Source organism: Salvelinus fontinalis, unplaced genomic scaffold (assembly GCF_029448725.1).
Source record: "Salvelinus fontinalis isolate EN_2023a unplaced genomic scaffold, ASM2944872v1 scaffold_0390, whole genome shotgun sequence".
Taxonomy (NCBI): Eukaryota; Metazoa; Chordata; class Actinopteri; order Salmoniformes; family Salmonidae; genus Salvelinus; species Salvelinus fontinalis.
The window spans coordinates 72,076-87,500 of NW_026600599.1; the positions used below are offsets into that span (position 1 = coordinate 72,076).

General features: G+C 41.7%; 1 protein-coding gene across 1 annotated transcript in view; it reads right to left on the minus strand.

Annotated features, from left to right (window-relative positions):
* LOC129845857 (collagen alpha-1(XIX) chain-like) overlaps positions 1 to 15,425 on the minus strand; it is a 132,780-nt gene that overhangs the window by 36,365 nt on the left and 80,990 nt on the right. Inside the window, exons 29-33 of the mRNA XM_055913783.1 lie at positions 12,650 to 12,694; positions 12,362 to 12,424; positions 11,018 to 11,053; positions 3,555 to 3,599; positions 1,679 to 1,822 (exon numbers count right to left, since the gene is read on the minus strand). Of these exons, the coding sequence (XP_055769758.1) occupies positions 1,679 to 1,822; positions 3,555 to 3,599; positions 11,018 to 11,053; positions 12,362 to 12,424; positions 12,650 to 12,694 (333 nt within the window). The remainder of the gene's footprint in view (positions 1 to 1,678; positions 1,823 to 3,554; positions 3,600 to 11,017; positions 11,054 to 12,361; positions 12,425 to 12,649; positions 12,695 to 15,425) is intronic.

A 15,425-nucleotide genomic window follows, 5' to 3' on the forward strand; every position in this document is an offset into this window, starting at 1 on the left:
GGCTTGGTGTGTTTTGGGGAGATATAACCAACGAACCAGAGGGCTTGGTGTATTTGGGGGAGATATAACAACGTACCAGAGGGCTTGGTGTGTTTGGAGGAGATATAACAACGTACCAGAGGGCTTGGTGTGTTTGGAGGAGATATAACAACGTACCAGAGGGCTTGGTGTGTTTGGAGGAGATATAACACCGTACCAGAGGGCTTGGTGTGTTTGGAGGAGATATAACAACTTACCAGAGGGCTTGGTGTGTTTGGAGGAGATATAACAACGTACCAGAGGGCTTGGTGTGTTTGGAGGAGATATAACAACGTACCAGAGGGCTTGGTGTGTTTGGAGGAGATATAACAACGTACCAGAGGGCTTGGTGTGTTTGGAGGAGATATAACAACGTACCAGAGGGCTTGGTGTGTTTGGAGGAGATATAACAACGTACCAGAGGGCTTGGTGTGTTTGGAGGAGATATAACAACGTACCAGAGGGCTTGGTGTGTTTGGAGGAGATATAACAACGTACCAGAGGGCTTGGTGTGTTTGGAGGAGATTTAACAACGTACCAGAGGGCTTGGTGTGTTTGGAGGAGATATAACAACGTACCAGAGGGCTTGGTGTGTTTGGAAGGATATAATCAACGTACCAGAGGGCTTGGTGTGTTTGGAGGAGATATAACAACGTACCAGAGGGCTTGGTGTGTTTGGAGGAGTTATAACAACGTACTAGAGGGCTTGGTGTGTTTGGGGGAGATATAACAACGTACCAGAGGGCTTGGTGTGTTTGGGGGAAATATAACAACGTACCAGAGGGCTTGGTGTGTTTGGAGGAGATATAACCAACGTACCAGAGGGCTTGGTGTGTTTGGGGGAGATATAACCAACGTACCAGAGGGCTTGGTGTATTTGGGGGAGATATAACAACGTACCAGAGGGCTTGGTGTGTTTGGAGGAGATATAACAACGTACCAGAGGGCTTGGTGTGTTTGGAGGAGATATAACAACGTACCAGAGGGCTTGGTGTGTTTGGAGGAGATATAACACCGTACCAGAGGGCTTGGTGTGTTTGGAGGAGATATAACAACTTACCAGAGGGCTTGGTGTGTTTGGAGGAGATATAACAACGTACCAGAGGGCTTGGTGTGTTTGGAGGAGATATAACAACGTACCAGAGGGCTTGGTGTGTTTGGAGGAGATATAACAACGTACCAGAGGGCTTGGTGTGTTTGGAGGAGATATAACAACGTACCAGAGGGCTTGGTGTGTTTGGAGGAGATATAACAACGTACCAGAGGGCTTGGTGTGTTTGGAGGAGATATAACAACGTACCAGAGGGCTTGGTGTGTTTGGAGGAGATATAACAACGTACCAGAGGGCTTGGTGTGTTTGGAGGAGATATAACAACGTACCAGAGGGCTTGGTGTGTTTGGAGGAGATATAACAACGTACCAGAGGGCTTGGTGTGTTTGGAAGGATATAATCAACGTACCAGAGGGCTTGGTGTGTTTGGAGGAGATATAACAACGTACCAGAGGGCTTGGTGTGTTTGGAGGAGATATAACAACGTACCAGAGGGCTTGGTGTGTTTGGGGGAGATATAACAACGTACCAGAGGGCTTGGTGTGTTTGGAGGAGATATAACAACGTACCAGAGGGCTTGGTGTGTTTGGGGGAGATATAACAACGTACCAGAGGGCTTGGTGATGCTATGGGACCTGGAGGACCAGGGTCTCCTCGGTGGCCTTGGGGCCCGATAGGTCCCACTATCCCTGGATCTCCTGTCCTTCCCCTCTCCCCTTGGACTCCCCTTGCTCCAGGTATCCCTGGGTCCCCCTGCAAAAGGAGATCAGTAAAGAACAATCAAATCAAATTGTATTGGTCATGTACACATATTTAGCAGATGTTATCGAAGGGTGTAGTGAAATGTTTATATTCCTAGCTCCAACAGTGCAGTAATACCTGACAATATAAAACAATACATTTAAATTCAAATATACCAATATGTATAATGGTTAAATCTAGCTAGCTGGTGAGCTACCGCCATATGGTTTACAGTACACCCTCCGGTTTCCAATTCAGATCTACAATCACTTTATTTAACTTGGCCATCATTGTAAATTAGAAAATATTCTTAATTGACTTGCCTGGTTAAATAAAAGGGTGAGGGAGTTGTTGTCAGTCCCACTCCAGACTGTACCGGAGGCATTCTGATAGAGCATTGGCAGAAGGCCAGTAAGGCTTTGGGCTGATACTGTAGCTACCAACGCCTCAGCATTACACAGTCAGTCCTCATCCAGCCATTACCCTGATTGAGCCCACTCACATACACATCCCCAGGGACTGTGGCCAATTCTGTCACCATGTATCTTAGCTCTCCTACAAACCGTCATTACTAGCGTTTGGGAACAGATTACACTGTAGAAGACTGTGACAGGGCTTTATCAACAGATTACACTGTAGAAGACTGTGACAGGGCTTTATAAACAGATTACACTGTAGAAGACGGTGACAGGGCTTTATAAACAGATTACACTGTAGAAGACGGTGACAGGGCTTTATAAACAGATTCCACTGTAGAAGACTGTGACAGGGCTTTATAAACAGATTACACTGTAGAAGACGGTGACAGGGCTTTATAAACAGATTACACTGTAGAAGACTGTGACAGGGCTTTATAAACAGATTACACTGTAGAAGACTGTGACAGGGCTTTATAAACAGATTACACTGTAGAAGACTGTGACAGGGCTTTATAAACAGATTACACTGTAGAAGACTGTGACAGGGCTTTATAAACAGATTACACTGTAGAAGACTGTGACAGGGCTTTATAAATAGATTCCACTGTAGAAGACTGTGACAGGGCTTTATAAACAGATGACACTGTAGAAGATTGTGACAGGGCTTTATAAACAGATTACACTGTAGAAGACTGTGACAGGGCTTTATAAACAGATTACACTGTAGAAGACTGTGACAGGGCTTTATAAACAGATGACACTGTAGAAGACTGTGACAGGGCTTTATAAACAGATTACACTGTAGAAGACTGTGACAGGGCTTTATAAACAGATTACACTGTAGAAGACGGTGACAGGGCTTTATAAACAGATTCCAATGTAGAAGACGGTGACAGGGCTTTATAAACAGATTACACTGTAGAAGACTGTGACAGGGCTTTATAAATAGATTCCACTGTAGAAGACTGTGACAGGGCTTTATAAACAGATTACACTGTAGAAGACTGTGACAGGGCTTTATAAACAGATTACACTGTAGAAGACTGTGACAGGGCTTTATAAACAGATTACACTGTAGAAGACTGTGACAGGGCTTTATAAATAGGGGTTTCAGAAATACAATGGTGGCATATAAAATGCATTGAATTTCACATGCCTTTATCAAATACTTAGGCACCTCAGGGGGAAGCAAGGGGGGAAAACATGTGTTTCTATGCATCACTACCTTTTGGTTGGGTTAGGTTCTGTGTGATATTTTTCCATCACAAACACATGAGTTGTGTTTATGGAAAACAGCTTCAGAGAAACAAAATAAAGGTGCTTACCCGTTCTCCCTTGGATCCTCTGTCTCCTAGTCTACCTGTGGCTCCCTGTAAGAAGATAAAAGATATCCCAGTATGAACACATGACAGAGGAGTGCAGGTTCTGTCTGAAATGCTCTGCTGATTGCAGAGAGACAGAGAAGTCCCTCCAGACCAGAGAGAAGAGCAAAGAGCACTGCTAAATAATTGGATATTTGGAATGAAGATGACCCCGAGGCTAGTCTTCTCTCTCTTTACCCACTCCTCTCTTTGTCTCCTCTCCTCTCCTCTCCTCTCCTCTCCTCTCCTCTCCTCTCCTCTCCTCTCCTCTCCTCTCCTCTCCTCTCTTTACCCACTCCTCTCTTTGTCTCCTCTCCTCTCCTCTCCTCTCCTCTCCTCTCCTCTCCTCTCCTCTCCTCTCCTCTCCTCTCCTCTCTTTGTCTCCTCTCCTCTCCTCTCCTCTCCTCTCCTCTCCTCTCCTCTCCTCTCCTCTCCTCTCTTCCTCTCCTCTCCTCTCCTCTCCTCTCCTCTCCTCTCCTCTCTTTACCCACTCCTCTCTTTGTCTCCTCTCCTCTCCTCTCCTCTCCTCTCCTCTCCTCTCCTCTCCTCTCCTCTCCTCTCCTCTCTCTGTACCCACTCCTCTCTTTGTCTCCTCTCCTCTCCTCTCCTCTCCTCTCCTCTCCTCTCCTCTCCTCTCCTCTCCTCTCCTCTCCTCTCCTCTCCTCTCCTCTCCTCTCATAGCACTCAAAAGCACACTGCTTTTGTTCAGACACCCACTGAGGCCAACATGGGTCTAGTCTGTTACTCTGTAATCACCCCCATCAACATCAACCAATCCTCCACACTCAGGGTCATTTAATGATTGCTTATCATTTTAAATTTCCCAACCCACGCTTGCGTCTTAGCTTATTTACATTCAAAAAAGGTTTATTGTTGCAATAACTAGACTGCCGGGTCCCGTTACAATCTTAACAATTGGTGGCAGCAGTGAAGTGATCGACAGGATGTCTTTCATTCCAAATCCTCAATCAAAAAACAACCTTTTTAAATGATTCTGGGATGACTGTTGTTCCTGTGTCTGAGGATTTATGGAGTTCTCCAAGGACTGTGTTTTACCTTCCACATTTTCTGTCACATCTTCCCTGCATCACATAGCCCCACTTCCCTCTGTGGACTGTATGCCGCCTCCCTCCTACTCTGCCTGCCTGCCAGCCTCCCTCCCTCCCTCCCTAGCTGGGAGAGAAACACCTGTCATTAGCTCTATGTGCAACACTTCTCTCAGAACTACACTCCTCCATTCTCGTCTCCTCTCTTCCCTTCCAGGTCTCCCTCGCTCCCTCCATCTCACTGACTGTATAACCTCTGGGAACATCTTTGCATCCATTTACTGCAAGGATTACAGCCGCCATGCAAAATACAATGTGGCACGATCATGTGGTGTTAAAAGCAAGCGGGCAGCAGCTCTTTGCGGAACTCTGTTCTCCTCCTCCTCCTCCTCCTCCTCGCCTGCCTTCATCTGCAGCCCTCTCTCTATTTTTTATTTCTGCTATGTTATTCCCCAACGCCTGATGGGAGGCTTACATCTATCATCGTGCCCACTGAATCTGACTTCCAATGTCGCTCCCTGGGCCTGGCATTAAACCTCAAAGCCAGATCATTGCAGTAGAGTGAGAGGAGTTTTTAGGGAACGTTTAGAATAGGAGCACATTCACCTGCTAGATGGCACTGTTGCCCCACCGAATGATTGAGAACAAGAGATACACCATCTAACAAGGCATTAAAATCTCCCTCTCTCCCTCTCTCCCTCTCTCCCTCCCTCCCTCCCTCCCGTTGTTGATGGAAGTGGGTGAAATAAGAAGAAGTTGGCCCTTCTTTCCGTTCGTTCACTGTTGAGATCTCTATGATAAAGACTGACAGATGTACCAACGTACCGACCAGTTACTGTATCTGTTGTTGGTATATATAGTTCAGATAATTAGAATGGAAAAGATGATGAATCACACTGTTATAAATCAGCTAATTAGAATGGAATTGATGGTGAATCACACTGTTCTAATTCAGCTAATTAGAATGGAATTGATGGTGAATCATACTGTTATAGCTCAGCTAATTAGAATGGAATTGATGGTGAATCACACTGTTCTAATTCAGCAAACTAGAATGGAATTGATGGTGAATCACACTGTTATAATTCAGATAATAAGAATGGAATTGATGGTGAATCATACTGTTATAATTCAGATAATTAGAATGGAATTGATGGTGAATCACAATGTTATAATTCAGATAATTAGAATGGAATTGATGGTGAATCATACTGTTATAATTCAGATAATTAGAATGGAATTGATGGTGAATCACAATGTTATAATTCAGATAATTAGAATGGAATTGATGGTGAATCATACTGTTATAATTCAGCTAATTAGAATGGAATTGATGGTGAATCATACTGTTATAATTCAGATAATTAGAATGGAATTGATGGTGAATCACAATGTTATAATTCAGATAATTAGAATGGAATTGATGGTGAATCATACTGTTATAATTCAGCTAATTAGAATGGAATTGATGGTGAATCATACTGTTATAGTTCAGATAATTAGAATGGAATTGATGGTGAATCATACTGTTATAGTTCAGATAATTAGAATGGAATTGATGGTGAATCATACTGTTATAGTTCAGATAATTAGAATGGAATTGATGGTGAATCATACTGTTATAGTTCAGATAATTAGAATGGAATTGATGGTGAATCATACTGTTATAATTCAGCTAAACACAACTAGTGATGTTACATGACAGAGTACAAAACACAACTAGCCATGTTACATGACAGAGTACAAAACACAACTAGTCATGTTATATGACAGAGTACAAAACACAACTAGTCATGTTACATGACAGAGTACAAAACACAACTAGTCATGTTATATGACAGAGTACAAAACACAACTAGCCATGTTATATGACAGAGTACAAAACACAACTAGCCATGTTATATGACAGAGTACAAAACACAACTAGTCATGTTATATGACAGAGTACAAAACACAACTAGTCATGTTACATGACAGAGTACAAAACACAACTAGTCATGTTATATGACAGAGTACAAAACACAACTAGCCATGTTATATGACAGAGTACAAAACACAACTAGTCATGTTATATGACAGAGTACAAAACACAACTAGCCATGTTATATGACAGAGTACAAAACACAACTAGTCATGTTACATGACAGAGTACAAAACACAACTAGCCATGTTATATGACAGAGTACAAAACACAACTAGTCATGTTACATGACAGAGTACAAAACACAACTAGTCATGTTACATGACAGAGTACAAAACACAACTAGTCATGTTACATGACAGAGTACAAAACACAACTAGTCATGTTATATGACAGAGTACAAAACACAACTAGTCATGTTACATGACAGAGTACAAAACACAACTAGTGATGTTATATGACAGAGTACAAAACACAACTAGTCATGTTACATGACAGAGTACAAAACACAACTAGTGATGTTATATGACAGAGTACAAAACACAACTAGTCATGTTACATGACAGAGTACAAAACACAACTAGCCATGTTACATGACAGAGTACAAAACACAACTAGCCATGTTATATGACAGAGTACAAAACACAACTAGTCATGTTACATGACAGAGTACAAAACACAACTAGTCATGTTACATGACAGAGTACAAAACACAACTAGTCATGTTATATGACAGAGTACAAAACACAACTAGCCATGTTATATGACAGAGTACAAAACACAACTAGTCATGTTATATGACAGAGTACAAAACACAACTAGCCATGTTATATGACAGAGTACAAAACACAACTAGCCATGTTATATGACAGAGTACAAAACACAACTAGTCATGTTACATGACAGAGTACAAAACACAACTAGCCATGTTATATGACAGAGTACAAAACACAACTAGCCATGTTATATGACAGAGTACAAAACACAACTAGCCATGTTATATGACAGAGTACAAAACACAACTAGCCATGTTACATGACAGAGTACAAAACACAACTAGCCATGTTACATGACAGAGTACAAAACACAACTAGCCATGTTACATGACAGAGTACAAAACACAACTAGCCATGTTATATGACAGAGTACAAAACACAACTAGTGATGTTATATGACAGAGTACAAAACACAACTAGTCATGTTACATGACAGAGTACAAAACACAACTAGTGATGTTATATGACAGAGTACAAAACACAACTAGTCATGTTACATGACAGAGTACAAAACACAACTAGCCATGTTACATGACAGAGTACAAAACACAACTAGCCATGTTATATGACAGAGTACAAAACACAACTAGTCATGTTACATGACAGAGTACAAAACACAACTAGTCATGTTACATGACAGAGTACAAAACACAACTAGTCATGTTATATGACAGAGTACAAAACACAACTAGCCATGTTATATGACAGAGTACAAAACACAACTAGTCATGTTATATGACAGAGTACAAAACACAACTAGCCATGTTATATGACAGAGTACAAAACACAACTAGCCATGTTATATGACAGAGTACAAAACACAACTAGTCATGTTACATGACAGAGTACAAAACACAACTAGCCATGTTATATGACAGAGTACAAAACACAACTAGCCATGTTATATGACAGAGTACAAAACACAACTAGCCATGTTATATGACAGAGTACAAAACACAACTAGCCATGTTACATGACAGAGTACAAAACACAACTAGCCATGTTACATGACAGAGTACAAAACACAACTAGCCATGTTACATGACAGAGTACAAAACACAACTAGCCATGTTATATGACAGAGTACAAAACACAACTAGCCATGTTATATGACAGAGTACAAAACACAACTAGCCATATTATATGACAGAGTACAAAACACAACTAGTCATGTTACATGACAGAGTACAAAACACAACTAGTCATGTTATATGACAGAGTACAAAACACAACTAGTAATGTTACATGACAGAGTACAAAACACAACTAGCCATGTTACATGACAGAGTACAAAACACAACTAGTCATGTTACATGACAGAGTACAAAACACAACTAGTCATGTTATATGACAGAGTACAAAACACAACTAGCCATGTTATATGACAGAGTACAAAACACAACTAGCCATGTTATATGACAGAGTACAAAACACAACTAGCCATGTTATATGACAGAGTACAAAACACAACTAGTCATGTTACATGACAGAGTACAAAACACAACTAGCCATGTTATATGACAGAGTACAAAACACAACTAGTCATGTTATATGACAGAGTACAAAACACAACTAGCCATGTTATATGACAGAGTACAAAACACAACGAGTCATATTTCCAGTGGCAATTGTTTTATTTTTTACTCGTTAAGATTTATCCAAATACTTATCTGGATTTGTAAATAGATCATTCTGCCCTTTATTACGAACAGTTATCTATGACTGCCTCCCAGCATTAACTGTATAGTTAGTATACAAAGAGTAAAAGTAAACACAGCCCAACATCTGCAGGATACCTTTGAGTTATTATCTTTAAATGGTCTAATATGCAAATAGAAGTGTTTTAATGCACATGTTGTGATGACGTAGCTCAAGGGCTAGATGCTACATAACAGCACTACTGTCAAGGGCTAGATGCTAGATAACAACACTACTTTCAAGGGCTAGATGCTAGATAACAGCCCTAGTGTCAAGGGCTAGATGCTAGATAACAACACTACTGTCAAGGGCTAGATGCTAGATAACAACACTACTGTCAAGGGCTAGATGCTACATAACAGCACTACTGTCAAGGGCTAGATGCTAGATAACAACACTACTTTCAAGGGCTAGATGCTAGATAACAGCCCTAGTGTCAAGGGCTAGATGCTAGATAACAACACTACTGTCAAGGGCTAGATGCTAGATAACAACACTACTGTCAAGGGCTAGATGCTAGATAACAGTCCTAGTGTCAAGGGCTAGATGCTAGATAACAGTCCTAGTGTCAAGGGCTAGATGCTAGATAACAGCACTACTGTCAAGGGCTAGATGCTAGATAACAGCCCTAGTGTCAAGGGCTAGATGCTAGATAACAGTCCTAGTGTCAAGGGCTAGATGCTAGATAACAACACTACTGTCAAGGGCTAGATGCTAGATAACAGCCCTAGTGTCAAGGGCTAGATGCTAGATAACAACACTACTGTCAAGGGCTAGATGCTAGATAACAGTCCTAGTGTCAAGGGCTAGATGCTAGATAACAACACTACTGTCAAGGGCTAGATGCTAGATAACAGCACTACTGTCAAGGGCTAGATGCTAGATAACAACACTACTGTCAAGGGCTAGATGCTAGATAACAGTCCTAGTGTCAAGGGCTAGATGCTAGATAACAACACTACTGTCAAGGGCTAGATGCTAGATAACAACACTACTGTCAAGGGCTAGATGCTAGATAACAACACTACTGTCAAGGGCTAGATGCTAGATAACAGCCCTAGTGTCAAGGGCTAGATTCTAGATAACAACACTACTGTCAAGGGCTAGATGCTAGATAACAGCCCTAGTGTCAAGGGCTAGATGCTAGATAACAACACTACTGTCAAGGGCTAGATGCTAGATAACAGTCCTAGTGTCAAGGGCTAGATGCTAGATAACAGCAGTACTGTCAAGGGCTAGATGCTAGATAACAGCCCTACTGTCAAGGGGTAGATGCTAGATAACAGCCCTAGTGTCAAGGGGTAGATTCTAGATAACAGCCCTACTGTCAAGGGCTAGATGCTAGATAACAGCCCTACTGTCAAGGGCTAGATGCTAGATAACAACACTACTGTCAAGGGCTAGATGCTAGATAGCAGCCCTAGTGTCAAGGGGTAGATTCTAGATAACAGCCCTACTGTCAAGGGCTAGATGCTAGATAACAGCCCTACTGTCAAGGGCTAGATGCTAGATAACAGCCCTACTGTCAAGGGCTAGATGCTAGATAACAACACTACTGTCAAGGGCTAGATGCTAGATAACAGCCCTAGTGTCAAGGGGTAGATGCTAGATAACAGCCCTACTGTCAAGGGCTAGATGCTAAATAACAACACTACTGTCAAGGGCTAGATGCTAGATAACAGTCCTAGTGTCAAGGGCTAGATTCTAGATAACAGCACTAGTGTCAAGGGCTAAATGCTAGATAACAGCACTACTGTCATCTGTCGTATGTATGTATGTGTGTGTGTGTGTGTGTGTGTGTGTGTGTGTGTGTGTGTGTGTGTGTGTGTGTGTGTGTGTGTGTGTGTGTGTGTGTGTGTGTGTGTGTGTGTGTGTGTGTGTGTGTGTGTGTATATGTGTGTGTGTGTGCATGTATGTATATATATATATGTGTGTGTGTGCGTGTGTATGTGTGTGTGTATGTATGTCTAAGTTATTTTCTCTCACCTCGTACCCAGGAAGTCCATCTTTCCCGGGCCTCCCCTGCTCAAGGAACGACCAGAACACAAAGAAAGAAAACAAAGACATTTTGTATCGGCTCCAACAATCCAACGTTCGATCGGGTCTGCCCCGGTGCATTCTGGATATGCGTCTCAAATGGCACCCTATTCCCTATATACTGCACTACAGGGCTCTGGTCAAAGTAGTGTACTATATAGGGAATAGGGCTCTGGTCAAAGTAGTGCACTATATAGCGAATAGGGTGCCGTTTGTGACAAAGTAATCTCTCTCCACAGTTAATGGGATATCTGAAGCGTGGGATAACGATGGTGATTGCTGTGTGAACACTAATGTTCCACTCTCTGCTTACAGACTGATAGAATTATAACTAAAGAAACCATTTCTGATGATAATAACATACAATAATGTCATTATTCTGCAAAACAAGCATGGACTAATATGCTTATTTAAACCAGATTTTTAAACAGATTGTCCCTTAATTCAAGCTCTTTCATTGATATGGAAATGCAGACATCTATGGTAAATGTAACACAGCACTTGGCTCTGCAATGTGAGGGACTGTGTTGTTATCAATATAAACTATGTCTACAAACCTAATACTGCCGGCATACTGTCAGTCTGAGCCAATACAGTCATATAGGAACATTGCACATCTCTCAGCAATATGTAGGAACCATCTACTTTGTGTTCATTGGTAACATTTGCATATATTCAGAACCTTTGACTTTTTCCACATTTTTTTTTTACGTTGCAGCCTTATTCTAAAATGGATTAAATAAACATGTTTAATATTTCAGTTTTTTTGTTTTTTGTTTGTTGATAAATTAGCATTTCTAAAAACCTGTTTTTTCTTTGTCCTTATTGGGTATTGTGTGTAGATTGATGAGGGGAAAAACAATTTAATCAATTTAAGAATAAGGCTGTAACGTAACAAAATGTGGAAAAGGTCAAGGGGTCTGAATACTTTCCAAAGGCACTGTATGTACTGTACATACAGTGACATTTCACTTGGCTCTGCATATACACTCTTAGAAAAAAAGGTTGGCTGTCCCCAAAGGTGAACCCTTTTTGGTTCCAGGTAGAACCCTTTTGGGTTACATGTAGAAAGGCTCCAACATGGAACCCAAAAGGGTTCTACCTGAAACCAAAAGGGTTAAACCTGGAACCAAAAAGGGTTCTTCAAAGGATTTTTCTATGGGAAAGACGAAAAACCCTTTAAGGTTCTATAAAGCACCTTTTTTTCTAGGTGTATGGACGACCTCCCGTTGAGGGTAGGTATCTAATCAGGAGGATGAGGAAGGAGGAACAGAGGTATAGGAAGATCCTTACAGGAGCACCTTGGGGTCCCTCAGGACCTGGGAATCCTGTCTCCCCCAGCGGGCCCCTCTCACCCTGTCAGGGAATAAACACTCATATGTGTCACTGTTACTGTTACTGTGTGTGTTTGTGTGTGTGTGTGTGTGACAGAGAGAAGGAGGGATGCCTTTGACTGACAGCTGACAGAGAGAGAGAGAGAGAGAGAGAGAGAGAGAGAGAGAGAGAGAGAGAGAGAGAGAGAGAGAGAGAGAGAGAGAAAGAGAGAGAAATCAGAGAGAATAAAGCATCCGGCTTACTTACCGGTTCCCCAGGGATCCCCGAATCACCGCGAGCTCCAGGTTTCCCCTGTCAATCACACAGACAGGATGAGAACACCACACATTAAACAGCTTCTCAGACAGGTTTCATATATCTACCCATCTATGTTAGCTAGCACCTCAACGCTGTCCTGTCTAGCAGGTATTACTGTACTACAGCCCTCTACGTGGGTGTACATCTGAGGGACTGTTCACTGGTTATAGTATTACATCTGAGGGACTGTTCACTGGGTATAGTATTACATCTGAGGGACTGTTCACTGGGTATAGTATTACATCTGAGGCACTGTTCACTGGGTATAGTATTACATCTGAGGGACTGTTCACTGGGTATAGTATTACATCTGAGGGACTGTTCACTGGGTATAGTATTACATCTGAGGGACTGTTCACTGGGTATAGTATTACATCTGAGGGACTGTTCACTGGGTATAGTATTACATCTGAAGGACTGTTCACTGGGTATATTATTACATCTGAGGGACTGTTCACTGGGTATAGTATTACATCTGAGGGACTGTTCACTGGGTATCGTATTACATCTGAGGGACTGTTCACTGGGTATAGTATTACATCTGAGGGACTGTTCACTGGGTATAGTATTACATCTGAGGGACTGTTCACTGGGTATAGTATTACATCTGAGGCACTGTTCACTGGGTATAGTATTACATCTGAGGGACTGTTCACTGGGTATATTATTACATCTGAGGGACTGTTCACTGGGTATAGTATTACATCTGAGGGACTGTTCACTGGGTATAGTATTTACATCTGAGGGACTGTTCACTGGGTATAGTATTACATCTGAAGGACTGTTCACTGGGTATAGTATTACATCTGAGGGACTGTTCACTGGGTATAGTATTACATCTGAGGGACTGTTCACTGGATATCGTATTACATCTGAGGGACTGTTCACTGGGTATAGTATTACATCTGAGGGACTGTTCACTGGGTATAGTATTACATCTGAGGGACTTGTCACTGGGTATAGTATTACATCTGAGGGACTGTTCACTGGGTATAGTATTACATCTGAGGGACTGTTCACTGGGTATATTATTACATCTGAGGGACTGTTCACTGGGTGTATTATTACATCTGAGGGACTGTTCACTGGGTATAGTATTACATCTGAGGGACTGTTCACTGGGTATATTATTACATCTGAGGGACTGTTCACTGGGTATATTATTACATCTGAGGGACTGTTCACTGGGTATAGTATTACATCTGAGGGACTGTTCACTGGGTATATTATTACATCTGAGGGACTGTTCACTGGGTATATTATTACATCTGAGGGACTGTTCACTGGGTATAGTTTTACATCTGAAGGACTGTTCACTGGGTATAGTATTACATCTGAGGGACTGTTCACTGGGTATAGTATTACATCTGAAGGACTGTTCCCTGGGTATAGTATTACATCTGAGGGACTGTTCACTGGGTATAGTATTACATCTGAGGGACTGTTCACTGGGTATAGTATTACATCTGAGGGACTGTTCACTGGGTATAGTATTACATCTGAGGCACTGTTCACTGGGTATAGTATTACATCTGAGGGACTGTTCACTGGGTATAGTATTACATCTGAGGGACTGTTCACTGGGTATAGTATTACATCTGAGGGACTGTTCACTGGGTATAGTATTACATCTGAGGGACTGTTCACTGGGTATAGTATTACATCTGAAGGACTGTTCACTGGGTATAGTATTACATCTGAGGGACTGTTCACTGGGTATAGTATTACATCTGAAGGACTGTTCCCTGGGTATAGTATTACATCTGAGGGACTGTTCACTGGGTATAGTATTACATCTGAAGGACTGTTCCCTGGGTATAGTATTAGATCTGAGGGACTGTTCACTGGGTATAGTATTACATCTGAGGGACTGTTCACTGGGTATAGTATTACATCTGAGGGACTGTTCACTGGGTATATTATTACATCTGAGGGACTGTTCACTGGGTATATTATTACATCTGAGGGACTGTTCACTGGGTATAGTATTACATCTGAAGGACTGTTCACTGGGTATAGTATTACATCTGAGGGACTGTTCACTGGGTATAGTATTACATCTGAAGGACTGTTCCCTGGGTATAGTATTACATCTGAGGGACTGTTCACTGGGTATAGTATTACATCTGAAGGACTGTTCCCTGGGTATAGTATTACATCTGAGGGACTGTTCACTGGGTATAGTATTACATCTGAGGCACTGTTCACTGCGTATAGTATTACATCTGAGGGACTGTTCACTGGGTATAGTATTACATCTGAGGGACTGTTCACTGGGTATCGTATTACATCTGAGGGACTGTTCACTGGGTATAGTATTACATCTGAGGGACTGTTCACTGGGTATAGTATTACATCTGAGGAACTGTTCACTGGGTATAGTATTACATCTGAGGGACTGTTCACTGGGTATAGTATTACATCTGAGGGACTGTTCACTGGGTATAGTATTACATCTGATGGATTGTTCACTGGGTATCGTATTACATCTGAGGGACTGTTCACTGGGTATAGTATTACATCTGAGGGACTGTTCACTGGGTATAGTATTACATCTGAGGGACTGTTCACTGGGTATAGTATTACATCTGAGGGACTGTTCACTGGGTATAGTATTACATCTGAGGGACTGTTCACTGGGTATAGTATTACATCTGAGGGACTGTTCACTGGGTATAGTATTACATCTGAGGGACTGTTCACTGGGTATAGTATTACATCTGAG